The sequence below is a fragment of the Maylandia zebra genome, linkage group LG7 (assembly GCF_041146795.1).
Source record: "Maylandia zebra isolate NMK-2024a linkage group LG7, Mzebra_GT3a, whole genome shotgun sequence".
NCBI lineage: Eukaryota > Metazoa > Chordata > Actinopteri > Cichliformes > Cichlidae > Maylandia > Maylandia zebra.
The window spans coordinates 58,440,968-58,457,429 of record NC_135173.1 but is presented as its reverse complement, the minus strand read 5'-3'; the positions used below and the strand labels follow the sequence as shown (position 1 = coordinate 58,457,429).

The window sequence follows — 16,462 nt, the reverse complement described above, 5'->3', positions numbered from 1 at the left end:
CTCGACACCACCGAACAGAGGCAGCAATATAACATAGCTAACATTAACAGTGCAGTGAATCCTGCTTGTGCAGTGATATTCAGGACTGCAAACCGAGCAGCATCATTCGGCTTGTTGTGTTTGTGAATATATGACTGACTTTAATTATCCATAAAATCATCACATTCTCTGTAAGATTAAGGTCGACTATTGGTCGTCGCGTGGCGGTGACATAATCGCACTTAAAATGCGTACTTCAAGCGTGCAGACCCTGAATTGGGACACAGCCAGTGTTTCTTAGTTCTTTCATGTCCCTGCACTAAGTCTTGCTTATAGTCGTCTCAGTGGTCATTGTCGTAGTTTTCGCTGTTCTTAGTTTCTCCAGTTTAGGTTTTAGTTTAGGTAGCCACAGTCCCTGCTGTTTTGTTATGCCTTTGTATCAGCCCACAATACAGGCTCGCCTTTTTTTTAAAGTTCAGTTCTGCCTCCTCGCCTGTGTCTGCTCCTGGGTCCTCCATTCTCTCTCCACTCGGTCTGCGGGGCAGACCGTGACAATGGGGTGGAGGATATCTAGAGGGCTGTGATAGAAAAGGATGTTAGCGGCAGATAGAGGCTGATGTGGCGACCTTTATAGGGAGCAGCTGAAAGAAGAATTAGAAAAAATGCACTCTGGGATTAACACACAAGTCACCACCTGATACACATTGAGACATCCTTTAGAATGGGCAGAGCAAGAACTCTTGCTCTTCATTTGATTCGTACTTTGAAATATAACTACTTTTTTTCAACATTTCACAACTCCACAAGAACAAAAATACACACAAATACACATGGGGAAACAGTTTGTCTTGAAACAACAACTGCAATCTCTTAATTTCAACTTTATATTCAAAATGATCCATTGTAATTTTTTTCTTAAATTTCTCCCATTGCTCTTTTTTTTCTCATGGTCTGATTTTTGTTTGTTTTCTTTGTTGTCTGTCCAATGGCATATCAAGATGAAATAAATGTAGTACATTAACCTTAGTCACCATTGCCCCCTTCTCTGTTGCCCATACCCACTCAAACTGCAGGACCACCTTTTACCTGAAAATGTCCCTGTTGGGGCATTATAATTAAAACCACAGAAAAAATGCGTTTTATAACCACTAGTGAGATTTGGAAAATATTTAAGTTGTTTTTTTAAAACTTCTGTTGAGCACTAAAAATTGTGAGGATACTCATTTCTAATCTTTTCCCTCTCAGTCTCTTCAAGTAACACCACAAAAGACCCAGCCAATGCCCAGACAATACACGATCAAGCTGCTTTTATGGTCGAGCTCCCTGGAGTGATGTGGACAGCAAATGGGTTACCTGCTTAACCATAAATTCCGCTTCTGTCAGAAGTGTACGGGGACGGCCAAGTTTGCGGGATCATAAAACCAGCTTCAGTGCCCTGCAGCGATTTTGTAGAAAGGCAAGTAGAGACTTGTATCCTTTTTTATATCCTGAAAGCTTCGTCTATAGTTATCGTCTTCTAAATATTCATTTATTAAAACTATCGATAAAATCTATGAAAACTTCTTACTACATATAAAACTGTATCATTTGCATATATAATATTAAAAGTAAATGTAAATGATTCTGCAGCAAGCAGAAGGAGGCTCTTAACATATGATTATAAGCTTCTGCTTTTATTTACATTAGTGTACTTCCTTTTAGAAACTGTCCGTAGGCATGTTAATGTGCTGTTCCCACACTTCTCATCAATGCCTTGCACAGTATGTAAAGCCTGTTGTTTGACAAGGGTCTAACAAAGAGTGACTAATTCCAATTTCCAACGGATCAGGAATATCATGCTGCTTTGTCATGTAGCTAAAGTCAGTGCCAAGGGATTCCTGATGTTGTGTATTCTTGTTCTGAAGGCGAAAGGCGGAGACATACGGGAAATAAGAGCGCAAGTCCCACCAAACACACACAGCAAAAGTCTCCGATTCGTCAAAGTTGTTTAATTGACAGTTTGTCTGTAAAATCAGCAAACAGCATTTAGTCACGAGTGCACTTCACCAGATATCAAAACGCTTAGTCAATATGGCAGACACACAGCAGAAATGGTTTAGGGCCATCACGACGTTGTGAGATCGGCTAATGAGTAGCGCCGCTACGTAACCTATTGCGACACAGGCTTACCTTTGACGGGAAGTGGGTGGTCTTATACCAAGAACCAGACGCACGGTGAGCGAGAAATGGTATCTAAAAATTGTTTAAGTTGTCTAGACACTTGCTGGGTGTACATAAATATACTACGCGGCTAACCAGCATTGTACAAGGACAGTAACGGATAAGTTTTACGTAAGTTATGACCGATTTCTTTTGATTGTTTTTGTGGAAACACTACAATTAGCAGGAATGACAATGTGAGTTCGTTGGCTAATGCGACGTGACTGCCGTGGACATGGGTTCCTAGCATCGACGCTAGCTGCTGTTTCGTAGCATCGTAATGAAATCCTAAATTTAAGTGTCTTTGCCACATTATTAGTATCACAGTTATTACTGTTATTACTGTGGTATTACAGTTATTACTAAACGTATGAAAAACTCAGTAAATGATTATTCAGTTTAATTAACTCAACGCTGTACGATACGATGATGCTAAAACAAGCTGCGAAGTTGTGTGTTTGAAACAAAACAGATACAATTCTTTCCTAACTGGTGTTATTTATTTATTTTTGTCTTTCTATATAGTCGTTGTCATCATGGTCTCTGCGGCTGTGCTCCATCTGTGGGTTTTAGCTTGGCTGGCTTCTGTTCTCGCTGCTGGTCAGTATCATCAACAGTACAATTCATCTTTAGTCACTGGGGAGTGTTATCTTTTAGTATACACGCAAGAATGAATCAAAATGGACACTCAGAATGTAGATTGTTTTTGACAACATTTTTAGTGTCATATTTCCTGCTGCCCCAGTGTGGGTATAATAACACACTTTCAGAAGGTTTTTTTAAGCATATTTTACCACGTTCAAGGTAAGGTAATTCAATTGTGAGTAAAAAATACTGGCTGAATTGATATCAGCTCAGTAATAAATACAAGTACTAGTAAACATTGCTGATTACATATTTGAGAATTATTATCTGTCAAAGGGAAAACGGCGATGCAGCTTCATGTGAGATGTGGACCAAAGGGTTATTTTAGAGGTGATGCAGTTGTTACCTAATAAAAGCCTTTCTTTAGTGCTGCAAAGATGATGCACAAAATAGAGCTTTCTCATCTGATTCCTTGTGTCCTAGCATGTGTGTTTTGTGGCGGTGATAGAGCGAATAATCTTGATTCATTGCTTATTTCTTTATATTGTGGTTCTAGAGAACCAGATTTTGTACTCATTTTTATTGACATATCTTTAAGCATTAGTTCCCCTGGCTTTCTGATGGTCTTTTACAGTTTTCCCTAAGCACTGGCTGCTTCCCCCCCCACTCATTTCACTTTCATTTTCAGTCCAGTCTTTGTTCCTGGCCATTATCATAAGAGGGTTGTTTCTTTTCTTTGTTAAGACCCTTAACACTAAATCATTCAAATATAAAAAGGCACCTAACTTAGTGTTGTCTACACATAACAGACAACTTAGCAAAGAGCCTATTTTAAGTTGCCAGGTTGGTGGACAGTGGAGGACAAAAGAAGTGACAGTCCTAAAACACTATCTACAGTAATTGAAGAGTGTTTGAAAATTATTTCCTTAAAAATAGAAGAAACAAAATCCAGCAAAGACCTGATCAGGTGATCAATCTACTATTTGCTGAAACCTCATCAGTAATGGTCACAATCAATAAGCCACATTTAAGGAGGGAAACAGGACAGAAAGGCTGAGGCAAGCCAAATCATACAAAAAATAGACTCAGAATCAGTTCTGAGCAGTTGTGCTACATGTAACACTGGCTTTATTTGAATGAATTATCTAATTAGTCATCTAGACACTGGTTCTATCCAACTAATGTGAGAGTGGAAACAGTGTTTTGTCATTGACATTGTGTACCAGTTCAAAATGCAAATGAAGTGTTTTGTTTTAACTTTACCTCTGCAGGCCTTTTTTGTAAAGGCTGAGATAAACTGTACTTTTCAAAATTGAAGAATTGAGGTGATTTAAAGAAAAAAAAGAGCAGGCCTCTGGACAGAGAATTCTAATTAAAAAGTTAAAGTTGAAAATACAACACATATATAGTTTTACAATTTTTTTTTTATTACATATGGTTAGTAAGGACAAGTGAGAAAAAGCACATGCAGTTGATATTGAAACAGACAAGCTCAGGTAAGATGGGGAGCAGCATATGGAAAGGAGAGATAGACAGAAGAGCAGTGTGAGACCTAACAGGACCTAAAATTAATTAGTAAAAAAAAATCTTGATCAGTCGGTTTATTTGTTTATTTATTTTTGCATGAAGAAATTAATGATAGTTTGCTACCTACTACAGACACATGGCTGTCTGTGATGACACATCAAAAGAGATGTTTCTTTTTTGTCTGTTGTTTTTCTCCAGCCTTGTGTCTGTTGTGTTTGTTGGTGTCAATTTTTTCTGTCATATCATTGTTTTTCTGCTCAGTTTCTGTATGTTATTCTTTACAGAAGAAAATTGATGGTTTCTTACTCCACCTCTACCTTTGAAATGAAGTGATGGTTAAAGCTCTTCCTATTGTCTTTGTAAATTGGCAGCAGATTTGGCAGCTAATGCTTCCCAAATGATTAGGGAAGACTAGCTTCACTACCTAAAGAATTACAATTCTCTGAGAATGAATATGGCCCCTTCCTGATTTCTGATATTTTTGCTTTGTTTTGAGATCTTTTAGCCTGCCTCGCTCTGTCAAACAAGTTCTATTTTTGTTGGTTTTTATCGATCTGGGTGTGACCACCGAAATTAAACTCAGCTTTCTGAAACATATGATTAATCACAGTTAATTCATAATTTATCAAGAACTGAGATAGTGCAAACATTATATTGAAGTTCTTCCTCCCAATGGTGGCACAGGTAGCTATTAGGTTCGTAGGCAATTACCTTTTCACATAGGGCCTTGTTGGTTTTGATATCTTTATTTCCTTTATAATTCAAATAATTTACAAAATCAATTTTGTATTTACCTGGGTTTTCTTTGTTTAAAATACAGTTTGTTTGATGATTTCAAACGTAAGCGTGAATGATGCGCAAAAAAAATAAGCATTTATGGTAAAGGTTAAATAATTTGTACATCTGTACTTCATATGTACAGATGTTTTGGGGCCATCAGAATCCCTCCAGCTTTCTCTGTTTCAGGGAAGCTAGTTACAAGCCAGCATGATGAGCACAACGTTTTAGCTATGCCCACCTCCACCTCAACCTTATATATCCCAAAAGTTGGGAAATTGTAACTGCAATGTTAATTATGTAATGACTGTAAAGACATTGTGCTGTACTGTAACTAGTGTAAAAGATGATTATTTTTCTGACTTGGTATAACCATGGACACCATGTGTGTCCATGTTGCCGTGACAGGCGGAGTTTAATGTTGCATTAAAAAGAGGAATGTGGTCACGTCTCATCACACTTAGCAGCAGATGTTCCTATTGTGGTTGTATTGCTTAGACTGTGACAGGAACTGTGGGTAATTTGATGGCTCAGACTCACAGAAATGTATTAATAATCTTGTTGCTGACACAAGCACAGTGCTCATCAGCTATATTTTTCTGAGTTTTACTCTGCATGTGGGTTTACTTTTTTTTTGTGTGTGTGTTTGGTTTTTTGTTTTGACCTTCAGAAGACGACTATCATTTGGTGATAGCCCCACAGTCTCCAGTGGTTCAGATTGGGTCTAACTTGACAGCTATCTGCATGATCAACAACACAACTGAAGTCACAGCAGATGATCTCTACTGGAAGCTTTCTGAAATTATACCCAAAGAGCATTACATCAAGATCAACAGTTCAGCACTTAATGTCACTGTCACCATCAGAAGTGAAAAGTCTGAATGGTTATTTTGCAGCTGCAAGACAGAGTCGCACTATGTTGTCCTAAACAGGGGCAAATTTACTCATGGGATTTGGCTGAGGAAAGGCTGTAAGTTCTTATTGTCATAACTTGAAAATCTATTGCTGTTTTTACCCAAATGCAGCTATAACTCTTTTTTTTTTCGATCGGTTGTGATAACAGTAGTTTGTTTTCCTTTCTGTGTTTCCAATAGTATATGATGACAGAATTATTAGCCCCCCTATGAAAATTTAATTTTCAAGTATTCAAGTATTTTCCAAGTGCTGTGAAACACAGCTTTTCCAAATATCTTGGTTTTATTTTGGATATCTATATTATTTTACTTTGCACACAGAAACAAAATTAGTTAAGACAAACTAATACCAGGGTTAAAATGATTAACCCTGATGCTATTAGTCAATTGTGTATCATTTTTTGGAGAAAACAGCCTGTAGTGTTGTCTTGATGTATGTTGAATCATACAGGCAAGGAAATGCCAAAAATGTTCATCTGGCTGTAGTGTTTAAAATGGGAGAAACGTTGATACCATAGATGTATCTGGAGGCTGAAGGGTACCACTGGCCGTTGCCAGTATTTATTTATTTTTGGGGGGTGAAATACTTCTTATTGTGGGCTAATATAAATACTTAATGCTGTTTTCTAAATAAAACTAGTCTGTTAAGAAATACTATGTTGAAAATCCCTTTCTCTGTTAAAAAGCAAACAGCAAAACTTTGATAAAAACTTTGAATTTCATAAAGGGGTAATTATTTTGTCCTCATTTGTAAGCTGAATTTAAATTTAATATATATATATAAACCACCTGATAATGATACAGAAAAAATGCACTGAAAATTGTAATTTTGTGGCATGCAGAGATAAACTTTGTGAGTTTAGTTTTTGTTTTGTTTAAATATCAGATCGCCCGGAGAAGCCAAAGAATCTGTCCTGTATAGCAGTTCAGGAGAGCGACACTATCTCATCAAACATCAAATGTCAGTGGGAAGCAGTAGGACATCAAACGGAAGCTGTCCCTACAAATTATACACTGTTTATTAGACAAACGGGGTGAGTACACGCTTCATGAATCATTACTTTTTTTGTTTACAATTCTGTTTTTCATTCATTATGGTGAAACTAAGTCAAGCTGTATGTTAAAGCCAGCTCATCACAGTAGTGTTGTATTACATTTTTATGTTCCTGGTATGGACAATTTAAACATGTAATGTCTGTCAGTGTCAAGTTGTATAGCCACACGGCCACAATCAAATATGAACACACGAAACATGGGCATCTTGACACATAGGGGGTAATTTATCCTGACCACTTAATCTAACATGCATGTGTTTGGACTGTGGGAGGAAGCTAGAGTACCTCAAGAGAACCCATGCAGGGGCAAAGAGACCATGCATACCCTGATTGTGCAAATCTTTGCACCATTATGCCACCTAAATGTAATGTGACTTTTTAAACTAGTAATGAATACCAGTTGTCAAGCTTTGTGTAGGTTTTACTGTCAAGTAAATTGTCTTCTACTTCTTTTTTTAGTGATAAAATTTATACTGCATCAATATTAGGGCCAGTAAACAAAACCACAGTGGATCTGAATCTCTTTCCTCATCATATGGAACTGGAGATTTGGGTGGTGGCACAAAATGAACTTGGAAAAGAAGAGTCTGAACATCTGATAAAGCTTGCTAATTGCTTTGGTAAGTAAATAGTACATTTGATTATTATGTTTAACATATTTGCATGTTCTGAGCCAGTAGTCTAAAACGTATATTCAGATTAAGTGATGTTGATTGTCTTGAATTCTGTGTGTGTGTGTGTGTGTGTGTGTGTGTGTGTGTGTGTGTGTGTGTGTGTGTGTGTGTGTGTGAGACAGTAAAAACAAAGCCTCCATCCGTCGCAGTCATTTCAGAGGCAGTTTTTCCCACCTCCCTTGTGATGAGCTGGAATTCTTCTATTGATAAAAGTTATCTGGAAACGATATATGAAATTAGATTCTGCCCATTGGGATCTCAAAAGTGGTTTTATGTAAGTATGTTTGTATACCCTTCCATCAAAAATTGCCATTGTAAAAGACAATATTACCATATTTCTAAAAGATTCAAACTATTGTGTAAACCTGTAAATCAGTTAAGATTCCAGTGTTGTGTTATGTATTAATGAACAAATCTGCAGAAATTGTATTACTGACAATTTTAAGAAAATCTGATTTAGTTTCATGACATGTTGAATCTGTTCTCCACAAAGCTCTTGAGAGTGATTGAGAATGAAGGTTTACTTTAGCACAGTAATATGTTTTTTTGTGTTCTATACAACCTTCTACAGTGTCCCTGTACAGTGTGTACACCATTTTATCTTTGTAGCACTTGCTCAAGGTGCTCAAATGGTAACACAGTGGCTCTGTGGTTAGTACTGTTGCCTCAAAGCAAGAGGGTCCTGTATTTGCTGAAATCTTAGAGTCTTAATATTTTAAATGTGATTCTTCTCAGACTGGTACATATTAACTCTTGTTTTATTTTTAAGTGACATATGGTTTATGTTTTTAGGTACCTCTGGCAGACACTTCGAGGTATATACAGTCCTTTAGACTCCAGAACCTGCAACCAGACACAGTTTATGTCACTCAGGTACGGTGCAAATATAATAATAATAACAAGCACTGTGGTTACTGGAGTGACTGGAGTAGCAACGTTACCGAGAGAACACCAGAGGATTGTGAGTATTATGAATTCCAGTTCGGACTAGTTTCAGTAAAAGCATTTCATCAAATGAAATATTTTGCTACAGACAATTAGCACAGTTATGATTAATAAATTGTTCACTTAATACTATGTTATACACGATGAATAAACTATTCAGACTCTGAAGTCCTCAAGAGCTTTTTGTATCCAAAAGCATAAAGATTGAAAATAAAAACCTCTGGCAGTGAGAAGATTTACTGAACCTGTGAAACTGCATACATTGTCCACCCATGTGTTTACGGGTTCTTTTGTCCTTTTGATAAACTAAAAGATTTAATATTCTGTTCTTTTTCTTTTACCTAGTACCAAAAAGTAAACCAGATGTATGGATAATCACGTCGGAGGAAGGCCTAAATAAACGACAAATTGAGTTCATTTGTAAGGTAAATTTCCATCACATTCAATTTAACATTTAAAAACAGTTTTATCTAACAATACTCCTGTTGTCATAAGCACAAAGCATTAGAATTTATTTGACATGAAAGGTTTAACATAAATGATAGACATTCTACAGATGGACCAAAACATTTAGATACATTTTTAACTGAACTGAACCAGTTAAAAACACAAACAAAAGGAACTATTGCTGCCAACCCTAACTCACCACAGCCAACATGTTAGAACAGACTGTCATAGACTATTTTCATAGTCTTCAGTATAGTTAATTATAGTTAAAATATTTTATTCATTATAGCAAGCAGTTTGATGAATGGCTAGATCAATAAAATTTTAACAGAATAGAATGAATGAGTTGGACAGATTGCGATATAGTCCTGGATATAGTCAATGGTTTGAATAACAGATTTAAAAATTGGAATACGAGAGGTCATTTAATAATATTTGTTCTTTTCTTTCAGACACACTAAAGATTTCCTTAATTTTTATGTATAGCCTTATTCGGATAATATAACAATCCAGTTTAAAAATCATCTTATTTTATTGTCACACCAAGTTGTAGATTTGCACTTTGCACCAGTTGTTGTAATTGCATATGTTTGCTTTTCAAATATATGCTACTAACAGGCAAGTTACATATTGTAACATCAACAGTGTTAACATAGATAAAGGGTGTTTCTCTCATCTCTTGTTTATTTTTTAAGGCATAATTTGATATTTGTGGCTATACCAAAATTTTGGCAAGTAACTAATATCAGCCAATATATTGGCCCCACAGATTTATCTGTCGGGCTCTATTGAACACACTGTTCAGTGTGATAAATAACATAAATAATTTTGTTTCATAGACACACTGGCATTTTGGTTTTTTTTTTAGCATTTATGCTAGCCCTTCTTAGGCCCTGGGACCATTTTTGGTCCCTTTAGTTTTTCAGTTACAAGCCATTTGCACTGTGTTGAATGGAATATAGCCAAATTCTCTAAAAAAAAGTTTGGCATAATTTCATTTCAAAATTCAAGTCTGACTTCCTTAAATTAGCTTCAGTGGCTAAGCTAACAATACACATCCTCTTAGAGCCCTAGGGACCATTTTTGGCCCATTGACTTCCATTATAAACGCTATTTTTCACTGCAGAATTATTACCGTTAATGTCTTGGTGATTACTTATGTTTCCCTTTCGTTTTGGTCTATGAGCCTTAGAGTTGTAATTTTTTTATTTGTCCACTGGGTGGCGCCCTTGCTCCACATTTGATCCCTGCTGGAAAACAGCGGGCTGCTTGGACAGACCTGCCGGAAATGAAGCCTCATTTCCGGCGTGCAGCAGCGGCTTCGCCCGCTGATCGGGCGGGACCATTTTTTGGTCCCTAGTATTTAGTATTTATTTATTTATTGTCATTGTCAAGAACAATGAAATTGCGTTTGGGGCTTCCATACAACCCAAAAAAAAGAAGAAAATAATAAATACCCCTTAAAACCCAAGTGTACATATTTAACCCAGTGTGACTCCAATGCAATAAGACAATCCTTAGCAATAATGTTCGTAGAAATTCAGACAAAGACCTGAGAAACATGACAAAATACAACAATGCAACCCATTCAATATTATTGTACTGTGAGATATGATATCAGATATGATAGTTATCTATTTAACAGTCATGTTGGTTGTTTTTGTGTAATAATGAGAACTGTCTGCATACTGTCTGCAACTTTGCTCATCCAGGATCCAGAGTTTTCCAATGGGAGGATAAGAAGATTTAACATAACGATTGAGAAACAAAAGGATAGTATCAGGAATGGAACTTGGGAGATTATTCCAGTGAACAGAAGTCTGACAGATGGCAGCTCAAGTAAAAAACAGATCACTCCACTAAAAACGATTACCTTGGATGATGAGGAGTCTGTGACCGTGTATGTCACAGCCATAAATTCTGTGGGGGCATCTCCTCAGGCAAAGTTGATCATTTCCCGCAAAACACGGGGTAAGTGTCCATGTTGACCTTGAATTTACAGGCGTGACATTTAGACACAACTGTGACATATAATCTAAAGCAGTCCAGATAATATTTTCGGCATAAAATCACACACACAAATTAGAATGTTCTTGATTAATAAGTAACAGTAACAGAGACGTACGATGGTATCCAAAGGGACCCAGCAGCAACCATGAACCAGGATGCCATGTGGTTTATGATCATAATTTTTAACTCTCAGCTGTTTGCGAAGCCCCAGGTATAAAACTGCAGTTAACAGAATCAGTATAGTGGTGTGAGTAATGTATGATTATATGCCTAGTATACACATAGTAGATAATTTCAGAACTTTAACTCAAAGTTCTTAGCAGGTTTTAACTCGAGGTCAGATGAGTTTTATAATTTACTAAATGTAGTTTATTCACTAAGTCTGGTCCAAATCAAGACCCAATGTATGACAAATTGGGCTATGGTTATATTTGTTATTTCATGTGTGTGTGTGTCTGTTACAGAACCTCCTGCAGTGGAAAAAACGGAGGTACAGTCCCATAACGGTCAGCTGTTTCTTTCATGGAAACCCCCTAACAGAACAGTGTCCGAGTATGTGGTGGAATGGGTCAGTGATGGTGAGAGAAACTGGCAGAGGGAAAATGGAAAAACAAACTACACTGCAATTAAAGGTATTTTTTCTGTTTTTCTGAGGGTTTAGGAAACAAAAAGTTGTTGTACAACCCTCTTGAAGAAATATGGAATAACCACGTTTGGAGAATGTTCATTTAGTTGTTTAAAGGCATATGGCACCCATCATAAAATCTCTCTCGTGTCATGGCTGTTGTTGAAGCTGTTGTTTAGTTTGAGCTGTCATAAAGAGGAGACTGACTGTACTGTGCAGATGGCACTTTAGGTAGATCTTTTTAAAAAGCGATAAAAAGGTGGAGTCAAAAAGCTAGTCTCTGATTTCATTGTTTAATGATAATGATATGGCGTTATAAAGAGTCAAGTTTCTTATTGATAAGCAACACAAATGATAAATATGTTATAGTGACTTTAATACAACCTTGTTAAAGCAAGAAAGTATTCTCTTGTAACAAGGAATTAATATATTTTGCATACACTGCAGCGGATCTTAAAGCAAAACCTTTAAGTTAACTTTTACTATGGCTGCTAATACTAATAGCTTCTGTTGCTTTACTCTAACTGCATGTTGTATAAGATTGCTATTAATTAAAGAGTGCTTTTCCCCCCTTTTTTAACCTTGATGTCAAATCTAGGGGACCTTAAGCAATTTGTTCAATACAGAATATCAGTGTACCCTATATATGGCAAACTGGTTGGGAAGCCAGTCCTTGAACGAGCCTATTTTGAACAAGGAGGTAAGAGATCATACTTGTCAATTAATCAATAGTAAACCATTGTATTTTGAATTGTTGTGGATATTATAATTTGAATAATGCTGTTAATCTCGTAAAATTGATGTTAACGCCATAACCGTTATAATGTCATTTTAACGAGATTGTATAGAATGCATTTGATGATTCTATGCAAAATTTTTATATTAATCATTTGACAAGTTATATATTGTCTATCAGTTATTTTCACAGAGATGTTCTTAAAGTCAGTTTGTTGTTATTTTTATTTTTTTGTACAGTTCCATCACAAGGCCCTATTGTTAACCTGAGTGGTGACCCAGGATGTTACACAGCCAAGCTGGAGTGGGATGAGATTCCTCTGATAAAACGACGCGGCTTCATCACAAACTACACAATATACTATCGAAGTGGGACTGAAACTCGTGGTATCTACTGGTTCCATGTTGTGCTGAACTGTTAGGTTAGCTTTTTAAAATGAAAACACTCAATTGCCAGGCTAACCTTTGATTTCTGTTGTTCTTTCTTGCAGGCATAACTGTGCCAGCTAACACCACCTCATACACTTTGACATCATTATCACGCAACACAAAGTATGACATTTGGATAAAGGCTTCAACTATCAGAGGCTCAGTCAATGGCTCTAACCACTCGTTCACTACTCTGAAATATGGTCAGTACATGATCCAACTAGTTGAGAAATGTCACAAAGTCAGTTTTACCTTTTCCAAAGTGTCTGTGTAGGGTCTCAGTCAATCGAGGTGTTGTAATCTTGAGAGATTGAAAAGAAGGCTACTGGAGCGTCTTGGATGAGAGGCTAATTGAAGTTTAGATTTTTACCATTGGTTTTTGAATTGCTGTTAACCCTTTGTCTTATCTATATATCTTTTTCACCTCACAGCACCAGGAGAAATTGAAGGCATTGTGGTAGGAGTGAGCCTTGGGTTTCTGTTTGTTGTTCTCATGACCATGCTGCTCTGTTTCTGCAAAAAAGATGTGTAAGTTACCCATAAATATCTCTTGGGATGTTTACCGCCTCTCAGTGAATGGCTGTAAACTGAACACGTACATCTAGGGTTTCCATTTACTCTTTGTTGCATCTTACCTTTTCCAAGACTGCAGGCATTTTAACGTGCCTTTGGGTGTACAGCACTTTAGTCATTGGATGAGGCACATAATACTAGTTTATTTTGAGCATACCAATCTTAAAAATTGTAAACATTCATTACTTCATACACAATATTCATCATAATAGCTCCACTGAAACTGTGATTTCAATATTTTTGGAGTTATTGTATTTTTCTATATAAGTATGTTTTGTTTTTTTCTTTTCTACAGGATCAAGGACAACTTTTGGCCTCAGATTCCAAATCCCGGAGATAGCACCATTGGAAACTGGTCTCCAGATTATCCTTTGAAAGTAAGAGTTTCACATTAGTGCATAGGTGTCAAACTCTGGCCCGCGGGCCAAATGTAATTAGGCTGCAGGCCAAATTTGGCGAAGCCATACCAAATTACTATTAGAGCTGGCCTACTGGTATTATACAGCTAATATATATATTGTTTAGTATTAAGCTTTGTTTGTTCCATATTCAGTTTTTCAGCAAAACGTGTTTGAGTCCATAAGAAAAGATTCATTCTTATATCTGGAGGAATAAATATCTTTCAATAAATATTAACGTTAGCCCGCGACTTTGTTCCAGTTTTGAATTTTGGCCTACTGTGTATTTGAGTTTGACACCCCTGCATTAGTGTGTCAGCATGACCAGAATAATGGTAATAAAAAAAATATTAAACCACCAGGACATAGCACAAATGATTGCTTGCATAAAGCAGATTGCTCATTCTCAACCCTGTTTGTCATCACTGCATAGACATTTCTGTTAGCTAATGACACTTGCCTCATACAACAAGGTCAGAGTACTGAGTGAAGAACTGTCTTCCATGTTTCGTGTCATGCATAAAATGTCAGCTGAAAGCATTGCAGGTACAGCTTTCAGAGAGGTCCAGTGACTAAAAGAATTACCCCATTAATAGTGTCCTAATTTACAAATCCCTTTCATAGGAGAGGAAGCACAGAGGTGTCAAACTAACAAGCTTTTTTTTATTGAAACATTTTTGCCTCTATTGGATAGTGGAGCAGTGCAGATAGAGAAGAAAGTGGTGAGGGAGGGGGAAAACTTGCAGCAAAGGGCCACGGTTTGAACTCGAACCTGGGCTGTACTTTGGCCAAGTGGCATGTGGATGCCTGCTGAAGCACTGAGTTACAGTGGCACGGCAAAATTAGGCTTTAAAACTGACTAATATGTCTAATATGTCTTTATCTGTAGATAGCTTAATACTGTCCCGTTTTGTATTTAATCAGATGCATTTCTCTTTTGCTTTCTTTTTCTACAGGCAGAGGCACCAAGAGAGAACTGTCTATCTGGCATCAGTGTGCTTAATGTGGATGTTTGTGATGCAAAGTGTGTATTTGAGGAGGACAAGGCAAGTCTGCCTCTGAAAAAGGACAAGTATCTGTCTGAGGAGCACAGCAGTGGAATCGGTGGCTCCTCCTGCATGTCCTCACCTCGACAGAGTGTGTCTGACAGTGATGAGGGTGGTGATATGGCTGACACCACGGCCAGCACTATTCAGTACTCCTCTGTAGTCGCCTCCAGTGGTTACAAGGGCCAGAACCCAAGCTCTCTGCCCCAGCAGTCCATTTTTTCACGGTCTGAGTCCACACAGCCACTGCTGGACTGTGAAGAGAACCATGACACCATGGTGCAGGAGGGCAGCAGACAGTGTTTCCTGAGACAGCCCTGCTTTACTCACAATGCAGGGAATGAAAATGCCACCGACAGTAATGACTTCAACCCGTTGGAGATGGAGCAGCAAGAGGTGCTGGACTTCTGTCCCCTGGAAGAAGACACTGAACACACAGCACCTGCAGATTGCCAATCTGATGACTGGATACCAGCACCGGTCTCCAGCTACATGCCTCAGCTGGGTGGCTACAGGCCACAGTAAGAACTCAGATGGCTCGTCTGATACATGCATCACCTACATATGTGGTCTTGTGCCTTTGTTAGTCCTGGGTGTTTATTTAAAGTATTGAACAAATCCCAGTATATCTTTTGCACTTAATCAAATGTAAATAGTCCCATTATATTACACTGTAAAGAGTAATGTGAATTAGAGCTTGCGGTTGTCGTTTGCACGCTTTACTCTCACAAGGAAAAATTACATAGCCAGTTCTTTGTAAATAAAACAACATCTTCAACATAATGACGAAATACAATTTTATACTAACATAAACTGCTAATGGCATGCCAGACTGCTCAGTGCAGCCTAATGTCCTTAATCTCACTTGAATTTTAATTTTTAAGTGACAGTTTATAGCTGAATGTAAAGTCTTATGTTTTTATTGCATTTATTAAAGGCACCATGAAGCTCTTAAAATGTTGAAACTGTTGTTTTTCAGTTTTCCTAATGTTAATTCCAGATGTTGTTGGAAGATGTGTTTTCTCACCTAAGGCTGTGTCAAAGCAAGCATTATATCTTAATTTGTTGTATCACAATGTTAAAACAATTTGGAATACCGTGTGGTCATAAACAGCATTGCTTCAGCTCTGATCAATCACTGCTGATTGTATTTCTTTTTCAAATGTCACCATGCTAAAGCTTAACAATAAAACATGAAGGGAAGTCAGTAAGCTTCGTTTTTTTTATTTTTGCTAGACATTCCAATGAACTGCTTTGAGTCACACGTAAGTAACCTGGGAGATGCCTAATTGCTTGCTTATGGGGTACATTCTGAGATGAAGGAAACTGGATTCTCTCTTCCAGAGTTTCTTGCTGACTACTTGCCTCCTGCTGCACTGGAAGTAGAACATTGACAGCATATAGTGGAGCCAGTAATCTAACTTTACATTTATATCTACATTTTATAAATGTTGGAAGTCCCAGTGAGACAAGTTTGTGGACACCAGGACACTTCCTAATATGAGTGATCATCCTAGAAGGACCTTAGTCAAGGAGGTGACTAA

The 16,462-nt window shown here is 37.4% G+C and overlaps 1 protein-coding gene across 10 annotated transcripts; it reads left to right on the top strand.

The window, feature by feature from the left end:
• Positions 1 to 1,416: 1,416 nt before the first annotated feature.
• il6st (interleukin 6 cytokine family signal transduce) lies at positions 1,417 to 16,125 on the top strand. 10 transcript variants are annotated; one of them, XM_076886791.1, is made up of 16 exons: positions 1,417 to 1,435; positions 2,704 to 2,778; positions 5,738 to 6,037; positions 6,868 to 7,015; positions 7,496 to 7,656; positions 7,833 to 7,984; positions 8,503 to 8,671; positions 9,001 to 9,080; positions 10,815 to 11,073; positions 11,577 to 11,744; positions 12,336 to 12,437; positions 12,713 to 12,859; positions 12,964 to 13,104; positions 13,333 to 13,429; positions 13,770 to 13,851; positions 14,829 to 16,125. In XM_076886791.1, the coding sequence occupies exons 2-16, from the start codon at positions 2,715 to 2,717 to the stop codon at positions 15,441 to 15,443; spliced, it is 2,685 nt and encodes an 894-aa protein (XP_076742906.1). In that variant the 5' UTR covers positions 1,417 to 1,435; positions 2,704 to 2,714; the 3' UTR covers positions 15,444 to 16,125. The 10 variants fall into 10 exon arrangements, with proteins under 10 accessions (XP_076742906.1, XP_076742909.1, XP_004564729.1 ...); XM_004564672.6 differs by lacking the exon at positions 1,417 to 1,435 and adding an exon at positions 2,058 to 2,193; XM_076886792.1 differs by lacking the exon at positions 1,417 to 1,435 and adding an exon at positions 2,063 to 2,193 and having other exon boundaries at positions 5,741 to 6,037.
• The last annotated feature ends 337 nt before the right edge of the window (positions 16,126 to 16,462 follow it).